Source organism: Rhinatrema bivittatum, chromosome 16, assembly GCF_901001135.1.
Source record: "Rhinatrema bivittatum chromosome 16, aRhiBiv1.1, whole genome shotgun sequence".
Lineage (NCBI taxonomy): Eukaryota > Metazoa > Chordata > Amphibia > Gymnophiona > Rhinatrematidae > Rhinatrema > Rhinatrema bivittatum.
The window spans coordinates 42,137,997-42,158,597 of NC_042630.1; the positions used below are offsets into that span (position 1 = coordinate 42,137,997).

Consider the following 20,601-nt stretch of genomic DNA (forward strand, 5'->3'; position numbering starts at 1 on the left):
TGGCTTACGTGTTCATGCTTGGAATTCATTTTCTGCTTTAACATCCCAAGAGGAGACGGAGTGTGGCAGTCTTTGAAAAGGTTAATGATTTAATAATTAGTTCCCAGAGGCCACCAGCTGTTACCAGAAAGTTAATAAAATGTTCTTCATTTTAATCTTTGCGCCCCCATACATAGACAGGCCACTCAGATCTGGTCTCTGCTTGGCTTGAAATTTTCTTGGTGATGTTTTGAAGGAACACTAGGGGTGAACAAATGACAAAGTCATGTGTTGGCACCAAACGATGTCCGCTTATATCAGTCCTTCAGTCCTAGTAGAAATCCAGTAGTCAATCCAATCAGCCAAGATCATACGATCTTTTTTTTTTTTTCTAGTGTTGATTTGCATGGAATTCCTGAGATGACATGGGAATTTAATGTTTTGGAAAGCTGCTTCTATTTTTGCCTGCCTCTATAACAAGTTTGAAAGTGATGAACTTGATGGCTTCACAAAGGACCCTTGATTCTAGTTAAATGCTTGGTAAGTAGAGACATAAGGAATAATGTTTGTCCTTTACATATTCTGTCATATGTATGAGTATTTATGACACATTTTTGGGCCATTTGTTTTTTTTTATTATTTCTAATAGAACCAACAGGACAAAATCATGCATGTGGTTTCTTTATCTCTGCCACTTATATAGTACTGACCATGTACATAGCACTGCACAAGCAAAACACGCGAAGCTCGAGGAATGGTCTAAGGTATGTCAGCTAAGATTTAAGGCTAAAAATGCATTTAGGATGCAAAAACCAAAAGGAACAGGTAAAGTATTAGAGGTGAATTTCTTCTGAGCAAAATGGAAGAGTGAGATCTGGGGGTAACTGTATCTGATGATCTTAAGGTGGCCAAACAGGTGAATAAAGCAATGATAAAAGCCAGAAAGGTGCTTGGCTGCAGAGGAGAGGAATTGTCAGAAGAAAAAGGGAGGTGATACTGCCCCTGTATAGGTCCTTGGAGCGATCTCACTTGGAATACTGTGTGCAATTCTGGAGACCCAACCTTCAAAAAGGATATAACCAAGATGGAGTCAGTGCAGAGGGTGGCTAATAAAATGTTTAGTGGTCTTTGCTCTAAGGCATATGCTGATAGACGTCAAGATCTAAACATGTATATCCTAGAGGAATTTTAAGATAGGAGAGGTATCATAGAGACTCAAATATGCACAGGAGGTGAGCCTTTTTCAATAGAAAAAAAGGCATTATAATGAGGGGTCATGAGATGAGGTTGAAAGGGATTAGATTCAGGAGTAATCTTTGGAAATATTTCTTTACAGAGAGGGTGGTGGATGTTTAGAACATGCTCTCAGTGAAAGTAGTGGAGTCAAAAACTGTGTCTGAAATCAAGAAAGCATGGGATAAATACAAGGAATCTCTTATAATCATTTTCCCTTCTCCTTTCTGCACAGTGTAATTTTTACATAGTATAATCTCTCCCCCCCCCCTTTCTCCTTTTTTTCCCCTTTTTAACACTTAATTTTTCACCACAACACTGATTATATCTCACATCCGCAGTATATATATTTTTTTCTGTTAACGCCTTTTATTGTTCTCGTCATAAAATGTATTATTTATTCCTGCTGGTTTTTATTCTAGTCCGTTGACTCCCCCACTCCAAGTTGCTCGCCCTGTTTCATGTATTTTTTGCGTAATGTTTCTATGTAAACCGATATGATGTATCTACGAATACCGGTATATAAAAGCTATTAAATAAATAAATAAATAAATAAATAGATAAATAAATAAGTGATAAGAATTATAATAATACAGTAAATTATTGGATGGATGGGTAGACTGGAGAGGCCATACATTTTTTTTCTGCCATTGTGCTTCTATGAATATGATGGCAGATAAGGACATCTCTTTGTATCTATCGCGAGTAGTCTTGCCACTCTTTTGTCTCCCACCAGCACTGGGCAAAGAGGAGTCAAGTGAATGGCTGACTAGCTACAGATCACACAATGAAGGTGTATATAGTGGAAAATAATTTGAAAGCTATATCACTAAAGTTCTATGCTCCCAGCATAAAGCATTTTCTCAAATTAGTTTGCAGCCTCCTCTCTTTGAGCTTTATGTGGAGGTCAATTTTCAAAGCCATTTGCCTGGGCAAATATTGATTTACCCAAAAAGATAGGTCTATCTGAAAATTTGCCATTCCTCAGTGGCAAGTATCAAAGTGAAAGCATGCTCGTAGTTTTGCTTGGAAATTTGGTGTGAAGTCTGTGGGTTAAAAGTACCTGAGCATTTTTCCCCAATGTGCGCTGTTTGGAATTGAGTCCCAGTGATGACCCCTTGTCCATGAAGTTCTCATTCTCCGAATATTTGAATGCTCACACTATATTTCACATTTCATTTTTTTGATCTATTTCCAACTGTTTCACTGGTTTTAGTTTAATATTGAATTGTGCCCTCATTGCTTTTTATTCCGATATCATATTAGCTGATTAAACATTCATCCTTACTTACTTTTGACCTTCTTCTACTGAGACAATGCCATCTGAGCATGGATCTTACTCTTACACAAGATAGAAAATTTTTGAAATATTGCAGAATTGATTATTTCATGATAACAGCCCCTTTTACAGGTGCTGTGATTTAATTATACTGTATTAATAGTGCTTTCTTATTCATTAATATTGTCTCATTTGTTTGCCAGGTATCATGGCTAAAATATCCATGGAAGTGAGAAATCAGAGTGCTGTGGGTCTCTTCTTTCTTCAGGGATTCCCTCTAAGTGCCCTACTACAAGTCTTTACATGTGTGAGTGTGCTACTAATTTACATGTTATCACTAGCACTGAACATCATTATCATCCTAATTATGTGCTTAGACTATAGACTGCATACACCAATGTACATGCTGTTCAGTAATTTGGCCTTTCAAGACATGTGGTTTATGACATCCACTGTCCTGAAAATGTTGATCTGCCTTGCAGAAGGTGATAATCGTATCTCCTTCAGTGGCTGCATCCTCCAAATGTATTTCTATTTATCCCTAGGGAGCACAGAGTTCTTTATTTTGGGTATCATGTCGGTCCTTGGATCCATCAGTCATGCTGTGGGTGTGCCTTTTGATGAAACGCTTTTCAATATAGCTTTAATCTTAAATAATGGGACTCATATATATTTATAGACCAAAGCAATCTATTGTTACTAAGTTATACATAAAACTACTACGTTACTTATGTCCATCAAATGTATTGAAGGTGCCATCTGAGCATGGATCTTACTCTTACACAAGATAGAAAATTTTTGAAATATTGCAGAATTGATTAGTTCATGATAACAGCCCCTTTTACAGGTGCTGTGATTTAATTATACTGTATTAATAGTGCTTTCTTATTCATTAATATTGTCTCATCTTTTTTGCCAGGTATCGTGGCTAAAACATCCATGGAAGTGAGAAATCAGAGTGCTGTCAGTCACTTCTTTCTTCAGGGATTCCCTCTCAGTGCCCAACTACAAGTCTGTGCATTTGTGAGCGTGCTACTAATTTACATGTTATCACTAGCATTGAAAATTAGGGATGTGCAGAGCAAAAGTTTATGTTCATAAGTCCATAAGTCGAAAGGGGGGGTCATTTGCGGTCAATATGGACATATGGAGAATTCCATAAGTTGAGTCTATGTCCATATGTGCAAATAAAAATTTAAACCCCTCACCCTCCTTAATCCCCCCCCCCAAGACTTACCAAAATTCCCTGGTGGTCCAGCGGGGAGTCAGGAAGCCATTCCTCCCAGTGGTTTTGCGAGGAGCACGTGACGTCCGCGTCACGTCGATGACATGGCCGTCACGTGGTCCACCAGGGTTCCGCTCCCGACTCCTCGTTTTGAAGAAACTGAACTTTTGGCCAGCTTGGGAGGGTCAGGAGGCCCCACCAAGCTGGCCAAAAGTTCCATTTGTTCAAAACGAGGGGTCCAGGAGCGGAACCCCAGTGGACCACGTGACGGCCGCGTCATCGACGTGACGCGGCCGTCACGTGCTCCTCGCAAAGGACTAGAGGAATGGCTTCCTGACTCTCCGCTGGACCACCAGGGAGTTTTGGTAAGTCTTGGGGGGGATTAAGGAGGGTGAGGGGTTTAAATTTTTATTTAGGATCAACGATCGCGATTTCCAACGTATTCAACATAGCTATGTTGAATACGTTGGAAATCCGATTGTTTTCGCCTCATCACTTTTTTAAGTTAAAAAAAAAAAAGAGTTGCGTTTTACATTTAAGTTCAAAACGAATGCACACCCCTACTGAACATCATTATCATCCTAATTATGTGCTTAGACTATAGACTGCATACACTAATGTACATGCTGTTCAGTAATTTGGCCTTTCAAGACATGTGGTTTATGACATCCACTGTCCTGAAAATGTTGATTTGCCTTGCAGAAGGTGATAATTGTATCTCCTTCAGTGGCTGCATCCTCCAAATGTATTTCTATGTATCCCTAGGGAGGATTGCAAAAAAATAGATGCCAAGGTCTTTCTCAAAGAACACTTTATTGAAATGGAGACATCTTAAAATCAGCCCAACTCTGGCTGAGTTTCACCGCCTTCAAAACGGCTGCCTCAGGGGCTACGGATAAATTGTGCAAGAGAATAAATAACTAATACATAATTGATAAATTAACATAAAAAATCATCCATATTACTCTATAAAATTGCCATCAAAATTAAAATGAAATTACGAAGACATGTAGTAATTGTGACATATATAAACAGTTATAAAAATCATATATTAATAAAAATATTAATAAAATGTGTTTATAAAAAATATTTTGAAAAAATGTTTTAACCTTTGCAGTTAGAATTTGCCCATATCGGAGGATACCATTGTCTATCTATTATAAATAAAAAAGCTTATAATTTTGATATTAAAATATTAAACTAACAATTTTACCTTCAATATCTTTTTGGTCTCAGGTTTAGCAGAAGCAGTATAGCAATTTGCACTTAGTATATATAATCCACTTTGATTTCAAATCTAAAATATATATATGTGAAAACAGTGAATCATATAAGTAGGTACTTAATTAATTAAAAAACATGTCTAGTTGTAAAAATAGACTGACCTTTTGTTTAAGATATGATTCTTAATCATATTCATGCAAGTCATCTATTGGTGTGCCAATCAGACTTATGCATTGATTATACAGCTCGAATGACTCTTCTTAGGAACATCAATCCAAAAATGGGGAAGAGAGGAAACAACAATGGACTTATGTGAATGGTCGGTCCAGTAAAATTGATTGCCATTACTATACATAAAAATCTGAAATAATCTGAAATCCCAATCCATACAAAGTTGTATGATAAATACCAATGAAAACTTAATGCAAAAATCATCCACCGGTAGCTTTATCTGCTTTAAATATCTACTGTTTAATATTAAAAAATAAAATAAACAATCGACCAGGAGCATGTCCTAATACCTATAAAATGTGAAAAAATGTTTAACTAATACCTATTTATAATACCTATTTTTAATACCTATTTTTAATATGGGAATGGCTCCTCCAATGGAGTCAAATACCTGAGGTTATGATTATAAGTAACACTGGCATTAAGTCACACATAAAATATTAATTGCTGAGCCACTACTAAATATAAAGAATGAAATATCATTGGAAATCAGAGAAGTAATATATATTTTATGGCACCATAGTCACCATAAAGGGGAACCCGATATTTTATTAATAATCAAATCTCTAAAAGTTATTCATATATTATTGCCGAGCCGATGCTAAGAAAATCTGCGATCTAAGTGAAACCATCTACTGTCGGACATATTGAGTGTCTTATTCACCAACCTCAAACTTTGTTTTAAATCATGAACGAGTGCCGTTCGTGTATTACTAGTATTCAGGGCAGCGTAACAGAAGGATACAATCGGGTGCATTGTATGTCCGATTTTTCAATTACCAAAACTTAATGCTCTGAAAAATTCAGAGTGTATCCAAGCAATTATAACTATCAAAATAATGTTACCTTATATTTCATAACCTGGTCAGCATCTCCATCCGTTCAAAAAAGAACCGCAACGCTACTGCTAAGCCAGCTTTAAACCCCACTTTCGTGCCAAATTGCTGGGATGAAACCGAAAGGTGTTATCTTTCATTGGGATAACTTACAAACAATATTAATATCAAAGAAAAATATGATTCTAAAAATATATATTTTTTTGCAAATTTTAAAGCTAAGGGGCGGTCCTTGGATCCGTCAATCATGCTGTGGGTGTGCCTTTTGACGAAATGCTTTTCAATATAGCTTTAATCTTAAATAATGGGACTCATATATATTTATAGACCAAAACAATCTATTGTTACTAAGTTATACATAAAACTACTACGTTACTTATGTCCATCAAATGTATTGAAGGTGCCATCTGAGCATGGATCTTACTCTTACACAAGATAGAAAATTTTTGAAATATTGCAGAATTGATTAGTTCATGATAACAGCCCCTTTTACAGGTGCTGTGATTTAATTATACTGTATTAATAGTGCTTTCTTATTCATTAATATTGTTTCATCTTTTTTGCCAGGTATCGTGGCTAAAACATCCATGGAAGTGAGAAATCAGAGTGCTGTGAGTCACTTCTTTCTTCAGGGATTCCCTCTCAGTGCCCAACTACAAGTCTGTGCATTTGTGAGTGTGCTACTAATTTACATGTTATCACTAGCACTGAATATCATTATCATCCTAATTACGTGCTTAGACTATAGACTGCATACACCAATGTACATGCTGCTCAGTAATTTGGCCTTTCAAGACATGTGGTTTATGACATCCACTGTCCTGAAAATGTTGATCTGCCTTGCAGAAGGTGATAATCGTATCTCCTTCAGTGGCTGCATCCTCCAAATGTATTTCTATTTATCCCTAGGGAGCACAGAGTTCTTTATTTTGGGTATCATGTCGGTAGATCGCTATGTCGCCATCTGTTACCCACTGCACTACAATGTCATAATGACCGGGAGACGCTGCATCCACTTTTTGATAGGGTGCTGGACAGGGGGGTTCCTGTGTTTTATTTTACCCATGGTGATGACCTCTATGTTGCCATTCTGCAGCTCCAATATCATCAACCATTTTTTCTGTGATGCAGCTGCTGTGGTTACTCTCGCGTGCTCCCCCACCCAGCGGCTTGAACTTCTGTTTTTCAGCATTGCCTCCACTGTGATCCTGAGCTCCTTTCTTGTAACGGTCATTTCTTACATTTTCATTGTCACTGCTATCCTACAGATCCCTTCATCTTCAGGGAGGAGGAAAGCATTCTCCACATGTGCCTCACACTTTGTTGTGGTCACTATAGTCTATGGCAGCTGCATTTTTATCTATGTGACACAGCAAGATAGTTCCTCATTGGATGTCACCAAAATAGTGGCCATCTTGAACAGTGTGATAAATCCTGTCCTAAATCCCTTAATCTATACCCTAAGGAACAAGAAAATCAAGGACATTTTGAGAGAAACAGTTACAAAGATCTTTTTTAAAATGCGGGTTATATTAGTTGATTCTGAACAAGACAGGGCAAATGATAATTTAGCATGACTGGCTAAATGGTATTTCATTTTCAAAAGCTACAGTGTTGAAAGAAAATCATTGTTTTTATTGGGCTTGATGATGTCTCGCCATGTTGAGCCAGAGGATTTCACACTGACCCTCTCACAGACTGTGAAGGCAGAGCTGGGGCTGTGCTGATGAAGGATGTCTTTAAACACCATTTCAGAAAGCCTGAGAGATGAGGGCATACTTTGGAAAACACAAACCTGTTAAATCATGCTATTCCTTAAAGAAAACATAGACTACTCTTGGCTTTTATTTTTCTCACTGCTTCTAATGGATTTAAATACATAATTTGTATTAGATTTTGAAGGTCTCCGAATGCTTCAAAATGTTGGGATGAAAGTTCTTAGACCAAGAATGGACAACATTTTTCATCTAGAAATTGACATATTTTACAGTATTGAGTAAGAGAATTATAAACATGGATATGACGAAACTAGCTGTAGAAAACACTTAAGAAACAAGATGTTTCATTTGGCAGTCTGCAGACTACTTCTGCAGACCGCCACACTCAGCTCTCTAGCTGGGCTACTCCTGCCTGCTCCCAACGTGCTGCCCAAGCTCCATGCAATGGTCCACCATGCTCTATTGCATCAAGATGCCACGGACTCTTCATGCAGCCCGATGTCGCCAGCCCCAGATGATGTACCTCTCCCTAGGAATACGCATCCTCAACCTCTCTTAATTTAAAGGCTTACTGGCAGGAAAGGCCCTGTGGCACTGGATGATAATGTCACTATGAATGCCCTATAAAGGGCTCACTCACTCCTGCCCTCATTGCCTCTGCAACTGGTCCCCCTACTCCTGCATCTTGTCTACCGTTGCAGCGTTTTGTCTTCAGTACCAGGTTTGTCTTCCGTTTTCCTTGCCCGCCTGTACTTCTCTGTGCCTGACCTACCCTGCCTATGCATCCCTTCTTCTCTTTCGGATGGATACTCGGTTTGACCTCAGCCTGATCTCAAATATGCTTGACCGCTGCCTGCCACTGGATATGCCTGACCATCGCCTGTACTTTGGATTCTTCTGACCTCTATCTGATTTGACACAGCTACCCTAGGATAACTACCTCCCCCATCAACAGAGGACCTTACCTGTCAGCCTTGGCACTCAAAGGCTCAACTTGAGGGGAACGAGAGCTGGCTGAGTCCACCTGCCAATGGTAGGAAGCTATAGGGTTCCTCCCTGCAGGTTGTGCCAATCCTGCCTTGGCCGAAGGGTCCACTAATGCAACACAAGAGCAGTTGAAGTTATATGACTAGCAGTAAGCAGCAAAGAAATCCACTCTACTATGCTGGGTATTGTGATTCAGTGGTTAGGAAAACAGCTCAGAATTAAAAAAAAAAATTGGGTTCATTTGATTTCAAATCTTTCTCTGGATAACCTCAAGTAACTCACTTAACCTTCCTCTTATCACCCTCAACTTTCACCAGAGCTGAATTTTCTAACCATGTGATTTTATCTTGTATGCTGCTTTTGTACAACTGTACTATCACTATAATACATATTATGATATTGAATCTCTTTTCAGTGTATGTCAACTAAAAGGCACATGGCTCTTTTCAAAAAGCTAAATATAGCTATAATTTCCCCACTATATTTACAGTATATATATATATATATATATATATATATATATCATAGAATAGTATTTGGGAATTTGGGGGATGGAAATCAATAATATTTTATAGCTGTGTACATGAAAATATATATATTCTTCTATGCTAATAATCTTTTCCTAAATAAAATACAATCTGTCCTGCCATGATTTTCTTTAAAATGTTCTTTACTGTCATTTTTACAACATTTTTAGCTAGACAATAAATAAAATACTTCTTGACTTCTGGAAAGGCGGATAGCTGGAAATGCTAGGGTACTGTTAGAAAATCAACTGTCATAAAAGCAGATATTTCCCCAATGTGTCTGGCTTCTCTCTACTGCACTAAAATATATGCACAAAAGGAGGTTTTATGAATTTGCTACTTTCCTCATTGTTGATGTGGTTTAACAATGTTGTTGCATATGTTGGCTTGATGCCTTTCTAGTCTCAGGAAATCATCCTTTCCGGCAATAAATATTGTCATAGTATCAACAGGCTGGTGCGCTGTGATTGCAGGTTTCAGGTTAATCAGAAAATCCAAATTAGGTAGAAATGCCTTCTTTTCAGCTGGTTTCATGGTGCAAAGGGAAACAAAATTCAGAAATTGCCAGGATCGTAGAATCACTGCCAGAAAAAAAAAAGTGTTCAACTCATGTCTCAAGGACTTACTTGAATTAACCATTAAATATCTCCTCATCCCTTACAATACTTTTCCTTCCTTATACAATGATTGTGGATATGTTGCTAAAACTTTCTCATCAAACTGGGAATCAGTTCTTCAGTTAAGTGAGAGATGGATGACGTTACTATCCCATCAGATCGTGCAAGAGAGGATTGCCTATCTTGTGTGGTCTATGGCTTAATATTGGTCACAGAGAAATTAAATGTTTCTTTTTTTTTTGGGGGGGGGGGGCGGGGGTTATGTCACTTTTCACTGGATAAATAAAATAATTTTGGAACAATGGCTTCTGTGGTCTCTAACACTCATCGTGTACAACAGCATCCTTGAATAACCGCTGTATTGTTCGACAAAGGCCACCACCAACTGCAAAGAACCCAAATGAAGATGATAATGAGGTCATGTTCAACAGAGATTAATGCTCAGAAATGTAAAAAAATAATAATAATGTGCGTGTGCACTTTTGCTTTTCAACTGAAATTGATTCCTCTCTCCTAATACATCATAGATGTAAGCATGATTAGAAAAAAGATAGAAAATTCCATGCAATAAATGTTTCTTATCAAATATAAATCTTATTGTTTAATATACTTTCATTTTTAAATATACCTGGAATTGATATTTATTATAAATCCATGTTTTAATGATTTGCTTAAGTGGCTTTTATTAACTAGTAATTTTTTAAAACTGAGAAATTCAGAGTGTATTTATGATAAAATACAGGTATCCATTCTTGGCTTCAGGATTTGAGCATGGTCATTATATTTCCTCTGCCCCTGCTCCATGTGATTCTGATTGTTATGCTGATAGACGCTTGGTGGGGGCCTATGGGGAGCAGCCCCACAGGCCCCCACCATTGGTAGGTGAGGCTGAACAGGCAGCAGAGACCCCACTGGAGCTTTACCACTACCAGCCCAAGTTCCCCTCAATTTGAGCCCTCAGGTGCCAGGGCCAGCTGGACCTACATGGGGGTCTCTTCACAGGAGGGAGTCAGGCAAGAGAGGAGACTGTAGTGGAGGCCAAGTTTGGAACAGGAGAAGGAGTCCCAAGAAAAGATCCATGCAAGGATCGAGACAGGCAGCGAAACTGGTAGTCAATGTCCAGCTAAGTACAATATTGTTCTATACTGTGAAAAAAACAGAGGACCATTTATTCACAATATAAAGATTATAATATTATTGCGGGCGGTGTGAGAAATTTAGAGGCAGTTGTGCACAAAAAGAAAAAACTTTTTAAGAAAAAAATATTTATAGGAAATTAAACAAATTTTATTGTCATTTGCTGTATTAAAAGACTATCAGAACAGATTTAAAAACCCATTTCAGAATTAAATATAGGATGGAGGAGGTGCATTAATGATTAAAAAGCAGATGGATAGCGACCCCCATGGGTGGGACGCAGAGTATTAATATGAAATCATCACCCCTTCACAAAATTTTATAGAATTCTAATAATCCCTAATTTTTGGGATATGGTGATTGGAAAATTTGACAATGTGGTTTAGGCAATTTTCACTAGGTTGAATTTTACACAGCAGGTAGGGGTCATGGCAGGCGGCATAACTCGTAGTCAATGTCCAGGCAAGGGTCATGGCAGGCGGCGTAGCTCATAGTCAATGTCTGGTCCGAAGTCAAAGCCAAGTCAAACCAAGGAAGAAGGCTTGGGATGAGGAAGAGCTCAGGAACAGCAAAGCACAATGCTAGGAGCATGGAGACCTATTGCCAAGGCAATGACTGCAGGCAGGGACTTGCCTTAAATAGTCCTGGGGCAGTGAGGTCATCAGCACGGACCACTGGCACTTTCCCACTGTGGGCCCTTTAAATTTAGAAGTGGGACGTGCGCGCATGCCTAGGGTGCTCTGAAGGAGGACGCAGTGATACGACAGCGGCGGCAGGGCCAAGGGTTAATGGTGGCAGCGGTGGTGGCTCCCTGCCGCAACTAGGAGGCCTGGAGCTGACCCGAAGCAGCGTTGGATGAGTGACGCCGGTTGCGAGTCCCCGGCAACTGGAACACTGATGTCAATCGCTGGGTGGAGACATTTCTAATAAGGATAAGAGAGGAAGATAGATCAAAATAGGAGAGATAAACATTTTTTTTTTGCCATTCAGAAACAGTATAAAGTAAATTTAAAAAGTCTGATGCATGCATTAGTTAGGGGATGTGTCAATGTGTCAGGCTCGTTTGTGCTGAGCAAGCTTTAATAGCTGCCGAGATACGTGCAAACCTCCCGGAGCATGCACATCTCAATAGTTTTCAAAAAGAGATGGGGTGTGGTGTAGTCTGGACTGGGGTGAGGTGGGGTGTGGGCATTTCAGGGCATGAACCTAAGATATGCATATACATACTTATGTGTTCCTGTTGTGTAACTTTATTTCTGCTATGGATGATGTTTCAGTTAAAAAATAAAGAAACATTTGGAGATATGTGGGGTTTCAAGGGCTGAGGCTAATTGGGGTGGGGGGTGTTTGAACGCTATCAAACCATGTGGTTTTGAGAAATTCTCTTAACTGGGTGAACTGGGGAAAAACTGGTACAACTGGGAATGGCGTCTGTGTGCAGAAGTGAGATTTGAGTGCACATGCACATGCCAACTTAAAGTTTGGCACACGTGTGTATGGCCAGGCTATTTTACAGCACTGAAGCTGCAGGAATGTGTTATAAAACTTGCCGTGTCGCTGGGTGTGGGCCGACGTGTGTGCGGCAATGTGGGCTCGCAGGCCGGTTTGAAAGGTACCATCCCGATTCATGCAAAATGGATCTACAGCTTCTAAGCAGCTCTATGGTAAAGCAGAACAGAAAGATTTAGAAGCATCTGAAACATATAGGGGCCGATGCAAAAAGGTTGCGCTGAAAGCGGGCGCTGTGTGCTTTCATAACGCGCCCCCAGGCCCAACTCTCCTGGGGGTGCGATGCAATATTTAAATTAGGGCTCGCGCTGTCGAGGAGGCGCTAGGGGCGATTGCCCGCCCCTAGCGCCTCCTTGACAGCACGAGCCGGAGAGAGGTCCTCTGTAGGTGGCTTTCCGCCGGTTAAGAAAATGGATGCTGAATTTATCAGCGTCCCATTTTCCTAACCAGCGCACATGCAGGGGTTAGGAAAATGGGCGCTGAGAAATTCAGCATCCATTCTCCAAATCTAACTAGGGGCACCAGAAGGAGTTAATAAATCAATATTAAAGTGTCAGGCGCTTAATATTAATTTATTCACACCTTCTCCTATTGCCGATTAGTCCCTTTACTGTCTCATGTCAGTGAAAGGACCAATCACTTTCAGAAGGCTGTCCTTCAAGGGGATTGGTCCTTTCACTGACAAATGTCAGCGAAAAGGACCAATTGGCAATAAGTGAAGGAATGAATAAATTAATATTAAGTGACCAACACTTTAATATTGATTTATACACTCCTTTTGGTGCCAGTAATCAGGTTCGGAGAATGGAGGCTAACTTTATCAGCATCCATTTTCCTAACCCCTGCCAGTGCTTTTTTTTAACTTTTTTTTTTAATTATTTTTTTAAAGAGTTGTTCCTCCTACTTAATATCCCAACGATATTAAGTAGAAGGCAGTACAGAAAAGTATTTTTTTCGGCTTTTTTGTACTAGTTTTAGTAGCACTCAGCAATTAACGCCTGCTCCGAGCAGGCATTAATTTCTGATTGCTAAAATGTACATCCTAGACGCACTTTTTATTTTGCATAGAGAGTGAATAGCTAATAGCTTCATTCACATGCATTTGCATGTGATGAGCACTATTAGTTTCACTCTGCGATGGACATGCATTGTAGAGGAGCTAGTCCCCTTATTGTGTCCCCTGCAAGGATTAGTTAGCGCCTCTACAACCCGCGTCCAACTGCAGGTTATATAGTGCACTGGGCTAAGCGCACTGTATTGCATCGGCCTCATAGATTTCATGGTCCACCTCTGTATATACCTATCCATCTCAAAATAAATTGGAGAGAGAGATACACACATACACACACTTTTACGTCCTGATCTTGGCTGTACTGAGTCTGTGATGATTTCATAAGATGTCACTATACATACATACCAGATATAAATTTAAGTCAGATATACTAGGTATTTTTTTATCATAGGCACCAAATAGGAAGGGAAACCCTTAATACATATGTTAAAAAGCAAAATATAATATAATATTAAAATTATTCATATATTTTTCTTTATCATTATTAGGTCACATAGTACTCTAGAGGTCAACATAAACTATTCAATTTAGATAGTGACATAGCTATGCAAAATGCTTGAACCTCTTTTGATGGTCCAAGAGGCATAGGGCTACATTTATGTTATTGTGCATAATTGCAGTTTTATGCTTGTACTTTGAAGCACACACACCTCGGTAAATGTACAAACTGGACTTTGAAAACTGGGTCTATGTTATTCTCAGATATGTGTGAACAGCCTTGTCCTTTTGAATACTTTACTGTAAGCTATGTATGCAATTAAACTGAAATTTTCAAAGTCCTTTTTGGATGAATAGCAATTTCACTGAGGAAATTGGTTGTCAGAAAATTTGCCTTCAGTCAGTCCACTTAAAATGACACATGATGCTGTACGCCTGGATAATTTCAGCCGCATTTGGCAGAGGCATTCTGGGGCTGGGAAGGGAAGGCTTGTTATCAGCATGATCAGAAACAAATGCACATAGGGGCGGATTTTTAAAGCCCTGCGCGCGCCGGCGGCCTATTTTGCATAGGCCGCCGGCGCGCGTAAAGCCCCGGGACGCGCGTAAGTCCCGGGGCTTTCGAAAAGGGGCGGGAGGGGGCGTGTCCGGGGGCGTTCCAGAAACGACGCGGCGTTTCGGGGGCGGGCCCGGGTGCGTGGCGCCAGCCCGGGGGTGTGGTAGAGGCCTCCAGACCAGCCCCCGGGACCGGAGGACGGAGCGGGGCTGCCGGCCGACGCGCACAAAGGAGGGGAAGGTGGGAGGGGAAGGTGGGGGGAGGGCGAAGGAAAGTTCCCTTCGAGGCCGCTCCGAAATGTGCGTGAACAAAAGTACGCGCTCGCGCAAGTATTTAAAATCTACCCCATAGATTGTATTTTCAGACCTATGCGTGCTGTTTTCCATAAATGTCTACTTGCACAAAAATCACTAGCAAAATTTCTGAGCATTTTGTTTCCATGGCAGATTTCAAAGGGAAAATATGTTCATATGTTTGCCTTTCAAATTTGGTGCAAACTCCATAGATAAAAAAAAAGAAGTACCCTCAGACTATCCACTAAACTGGGCACTTTTAAAATCGTCCCCTTAGAAGCAAACTTCCAAACCTGAGCTGGGAACTATGGGCCTTATTTTCTAAGGCTATCGCATGCCTGCGCTACCTATATCGGGGCAGAGTCGGCCCCGGAAGAGGAGGAGTCAGGGCGTCACCGGGGCCGACTCTGCGAGGACGGCGCGGATAGCAAAAAGGTAAGGGCCTTTTCGCTGCCTATTTCACGCCCAATAACTACACCTTCTACACCGCAGTTTTCTAAAGTACCGCAGGCCTGTGATACTATAGAAAATGAGACCCTATGTGACTAAAATCAGGGGATTATGCGGAAAGAGTGGTTGAATTTATCAGAGTGGATTTTCAACCTGCTAAAAATACATGCTAACTTTCACATGTACTTTTTAGCGCCAGTAAAAAACTGAAATTTAAAAAAGCATATACCGGGCATAGCTTGTTCAGGGAAGAAAACTATGGGTATGTTTCAAGTGTGAATGCACTGTCAATTATTAGAAGTATTGATGCAGAGATACAATAGCAAGCCACAATGGATGGGAGAAGGAGAGATTGGATCAAAAAAACAATTGAGGGGTCTCATAGGATTAGGATAGAAAGTAAAGCCATTATGTCCATTAGATTTTAAGATGTTGTTATGCATGACTACACCTGCCAGGTACAACGTTTGTCAATCAGATTCTGGACAGACTGAGGCAGCGTTCATCCTTGCATATAGACATCATGAGCTAAACACTTTTATAATTGTGCTGAACATAGGAAAAGAGGATGGGGTAAATACTGCTGAAGTTGAATCTATATTTTACAGGATTGTTCAGTAGTCTATAAATACACTGTGCCATCATTAGGCATTTTAAGAAAAACTGGACAACTGCACAAATGTCACACCTAGAAATGCATTCTTCTGATACACATTTCCTCTTTTTTCATTTAGCAATCTTCAATATAATTTTAAAAATGTTACATTTGCTACTATGGAAAATATATACTTTTGTTGGGTAAAGTGGATGGAAGGAATAAAGGGATGTTAACTGTGGGTAACTTCTCCTAAACTTTGCTATGAAATTTCTGCAATGTTTCCTTCCTGATGATCTATAAATAATTCCTGCAATCTCTGGGATTCTCAAGGATTTCACCAGTGCAGTGACAGCACACTTCTTCTGGTAACGACATGTGTCCCCTGCAAGGATTAGAAACAGAAGCTATTTGACTTCGACAGAAGCTGTTTCATTTGGTCAAAAGATGTAGCCCTACTACCAGTGAATCAGTGGAAGCTATTTTACCATTCCTTGACTGTAAGGAGAATTTTAAAAGTCCGACACGTGCATTAATTAGGGATGCACAAATATGTTGGATTTGAGTGCACCAAGTGGATATGCATGTAAATGCCGCAGCGCACCCTTCGCAGAAATTTTCAAAATGGGGCAGGGCAGGGCATAGGTGAGAAGCTGAGATGTGCACATAAATATTTTCGTGATCCAATGCGCACGAGGCCCCTGACACATAATTTTACTTCTGCTATGTATGCCGTGTAAGTTATAAACTAAAGATAAAAAGGCAGATTGGCATGGTTTTAAGGGCAGGAGATAACTGGGAGGAGTGAAGGCTATTAAACCAGGGAAGGTTTGGAAGATGTATCTCTTAACTGGTTGAACTGGGGACAAACTGGTAAAATTGGAAATGGTGTCAGCATGTGGCCCTTTTAAAATATTCTGATTTATGCAGTAGAAACCAAGTTTGTGTGCAATTTCTCTCACCCACTTAAAATTTGGCGCACATGATGCATTGCCAGGCTATGTTATATCATGTGTGCATATATTCATGCAAGTTATAAAATGGCACGTTTCTTGGCGTGGCTCCTCCTGCTGTTATCACCATCATATTCCAATGGTGTAGGGGAGATGGAAGGTGCATGGAGGAGAGGGCAAGTACTAAAAGCAATTTGAAAGGAGATTAGATAAAGGTATAAAGGTTTAAAGAGTAATGGATAAAAGATGGGAAGAAGATGAAAGACTGGTGATTCTGGAAGAAGATGAAAGTAGGGGAAGATGGAGAGAAGATAGAAATGGAAAGGTTGGAGACAGGTGTGAGAGAGAATGACTAGAATGGAGAAGGAAGGATGTGAGATAGAGACGGTATGAAGGACCTCCCATATTAACAATTAAAAAAAAACCCATGAAAAACTAATTTGTAAATGTTTTATTTTATTTTATTTATTTAGAGTTTTTATATACCGGCAATCATGAAAACATATCTTGCTGGTTTACATAGAACGGGGGTGCAATATATATACAATAAATATATACAATCCATTTATTTTACAGTTCAATAAAGGAGAACAAAATTCCAGAGTTAAAGCCTTTAAATATTCCTCATAGTATGTTAAATGAACCTTTATTAAATAAAATAATTCTACAAAAGGCTAAGACACTGAATGCATTTCAAATGTATTAGAATTTGGAAAAGTGACATACATTGTACCTTACAGAAAATGGTTTAAGGTGGTTTTATTTAAATTACATTTTTACAGGACAATTATCAAAGACATTTACCCATAATTAAGTATTTTCCTAGGTACACTGCCCAGTTTGAAACTGGTCTTCCTTACTACAAGAAACCACTGATCCCTGCAAGCCACAGCCTGCCATGGCCAAGAAATTAAGTGGTGACCATGCCCCGCTATGTAGCCCAGCCAACAGGAGAGTGGGGTGGCAATCTGGTTCTTCTAACCCTGATTTTGCTACCACTGGCCTCTCCTCCTTTCTCCATGGTCCAACAAACTGACCTGAACTGCACGGGAGTGAGTTCAGCAAGCAGTGACAGCAATTTGCCAATTAGAAGTGCCAGACTGCTGGCCTCCATGCTCCTGGCAGCCTCTTGTGGTATTTTTTGTCCAATGTATAAATTCTGCACTCTGATAAATTTGAACAAGAGCCAATGAGTGTTGTTAAAAGAGACCTGCCCTTTCCTTTGGCTGGAGTAAGTGTGTCACATTAATTTGTTACTAGTTGTGTTACCTTTCATTAGATCAACTTAACAATTGTCTAAAGATGTACAGTAATTCTACTGGAGTTTTTAAAACAATAATTGATTTATATTTCAGTTGAAAAATTGAATTTTAAAAGACACAGGGCTAGATTCATCAAACTATTACATGTGATAGGAAGAGGGATGTGTTTATGGTAATGAGGTGTTCTTGTAGTTATATTTCTAACAGACCAAAAAATCAAAATAATCAAATAAACAATCTCATAAAATACAACAATCATAGCTAAATTGTCCCTAGTTTAAGCCCTAGGCTAGGATTCAGTAGTTTGTAGACCATTTCTTGAAGGCACCTCCACAGAGGATTGGTCAGTCCACTCCTTAAAAAGAGGCTGTTCATGAGGATAAAGTAAGCAATCTGCCATGACATTTACAGGAACTATTAACATATTTTCAATAGCCTACATGCCACCAAACATTGTGATATCATCTCTCACACAGTCCAGTAACTTAACTTATCTCTCAGTAGATACACTCCTGGTCATAGTTTCCTTCAAGACTTCCATGACTTTCTTGTTCCTTAGAGTGTAGATGAAAGGATTCAGGAAAGGAGTGATCACACTGTTTAGCAAGGCCACACCTTTGGTGAGATCCAATGAGGAGCTTTCAGCTGGCCTCACATAAATGAAGATACAGCTGCCGAAGACTATGGTAACCACAGTAAAGTGGGAGGCACACGTGGAGAATGCCTTTCTTCTCCCAGTGGCAGAAGGGATCCTTAGGATGGTGGTTATAATATAAACATAAGATATCAATGTTAGAAGTAAGGAGCTCAGGATCACAAGAGAAGCAATACTGAAGAACGTCAGTTCAACTTTCTGGGTGGTGGAGCATGCAAGTCGAACCAAGGCAGAGTTGTCACAGAAGAAATGGTTGATGGCATTGGGACCACAAAATGATAACCGGAGCACCATAAGTGTGGGTAAAATAAAATCTAGTAACCCTCCAATCCAGCACCCCAACATCAGCAGAACACAGCTTTTGCGGCTCATAATGACACTGTAACGCAGTGGCTGGCAGATGGCAACATAACGATCTACTGACATGATGGCTACCATGAAGAACTCCATGCTTCCCATGGCTAAGTAGAAATACATTTGGAGGATACAGCCACTGAAGGAAATGGCCTTATCCTTGGTCACAAGGTTAATCATCATTTTGGGGACAGTGGATGAAATGAACCAAATGTCCAGAAAAGCCAAATTGCTGAGGAAGAAATACATGGGTGTGTGAAATCTATAGTCCAGCAATGTGAGAGCAATAATCACAAGGTTCCCCAATAGTGACAGAAGATAGATTAGGAAAAGGATTAAAAACATTGCCTTCTGAAGGTGAGGACTGAGGCTGAATCCCATGATAATGAACTCGGTCACTCTACTGTGATTTCCTGTTCCCATGACTTCTGCTGCTCCTCATTCCTGCAAGAAAGGTAATGATTGGTAACATTTTTGGCCAAATCATGGCTGGAAATAGGTTGATGAGACCAATCGATGATATACAGGAAAGAGAACACAACAGCAAAAGGAAAAATCATGAACAAAGATAGAAGGAGGAGAAACAAATTTTACAGAAACAAAAAAAATCTAGGCATTGTCAAGATCCTGAGAGTTCGCAGGCATTCAAAAAGGGTTAAACCCAGGAAAGAAAGGAAGTCAGTGCCAATGGATAAGGTTTTGCCAAGTCAACTGCTGAAATATGATAACAAAAGGATACAAATGAGACTGAAGAAGTTTAAAGATTTACCGAGTTATAGTGGGAAATGGAGCATTTAAAAAAATCCAGAGAGACTAGAAGGGTTTCTCATTGTGAGGTTGATGTACTGACCCATGTGATTTTCATAGAAACATAGAAACATAGAAACATAGAAAGGACGGCAGAAGAAGACCAAACGGCCCATCCAGTCTGCCCAGCAAGCTACGCAGTTTATCCATTTTTTTTTTTAATCTTCCCCCCCCCCCTTTTTTTCTCCCCCTCCTCCGTCACTATTGGCTTCCAGCACCCTCCGGCCCCAATTCCCTTCCACCCCTCCACCAATGCAGAGAGCAGTGCCGTATCCGCATCCCAATGAACATCCAGCTCAATCAGGGGTAGCAACTGCCGCAATAAACGGCCACACCCCTGCCCCATACTCTTACCAACCTCTGTTTTGTTTGTTTGTTTTGGTTTTTTGTTTTTTGTTTTTTTTTGGAGATGGCAGCCCTCCAACCTTCCGCTCCGTGAAGGTGGAACACAAACCACTGGCATCCCGCTCCGTGAATGCCTCTGTGGCTACTGCCGCTCCGTGCAGTATTTTGCTGTCTGAAGGTGGAACAACTACTGGCCACTGGGGTTTTGACTTATTTAGTGTGAACGTTTGCTACCCACGTAAATCAGTTGGGTTACAAACATTTAAGCAAAAATTTGCTTCAGGGACCAACAGAAAAAGTAAAATCAGCCGCAAAGCCT

The 20,601-nt window shown here is 39.9% G+C and overlaps 2 protein-coding genes across 2 annotated transcripts; one reads left to right on the forward strand and one right to left on the reverse strand.

The window, feature by feature from the left end:
- The first annotated feature begins 6,594 nt into the window (after positions 1-6,594).
- LOC115077515 (olfactory receptor 6M1-like) lies at positions 6,595-7,584 on the forward strand. The gene has a single exon (XM_029579807.1). The coding sequence runs from the start codon at positions 6,595-6,597 to the stop codon at positions 7,582-7,584; it is 990 nt and encodes a 329-aa protein (XP_029435667.1).
- An 11,027-nt stretch (positions 7,585-18,611) lies between these two features.
- LOC115077516 (olfactory receptor 6M1-like) lies at positions 18,612-19,553 on the reverse strand. The gene has a single exon (XM_029579808.1). The coding sequence runs from the start codon at positions 19,551-19,553 to the stop codon at positions 18,612-18,614; it is 942 nt and encodes a 313-aa protein (XP_029435668.1).
- Between the last annotated feature and the right edge of the window lie 1,048 nt (positions 19,554-20,601).

What these genes read in the sequence shown, in the direction of transcription:
- LOC115077515 (XM_029579807.1), top strand. Translation starts at nt 6,595, where the DNA reads ATGGAAGTGAGAAATCAGAGTGCTGTGAGTCACTTCTTTCTTCAGGGA.
- LOC115077516 (XM_029579808.1), bottom strand. Translation starts at nt 19,553, where the DNA reads ATGGGAACAGGAAATCACAGTAGAGTGACCGAGTTCATTATCATGGGA.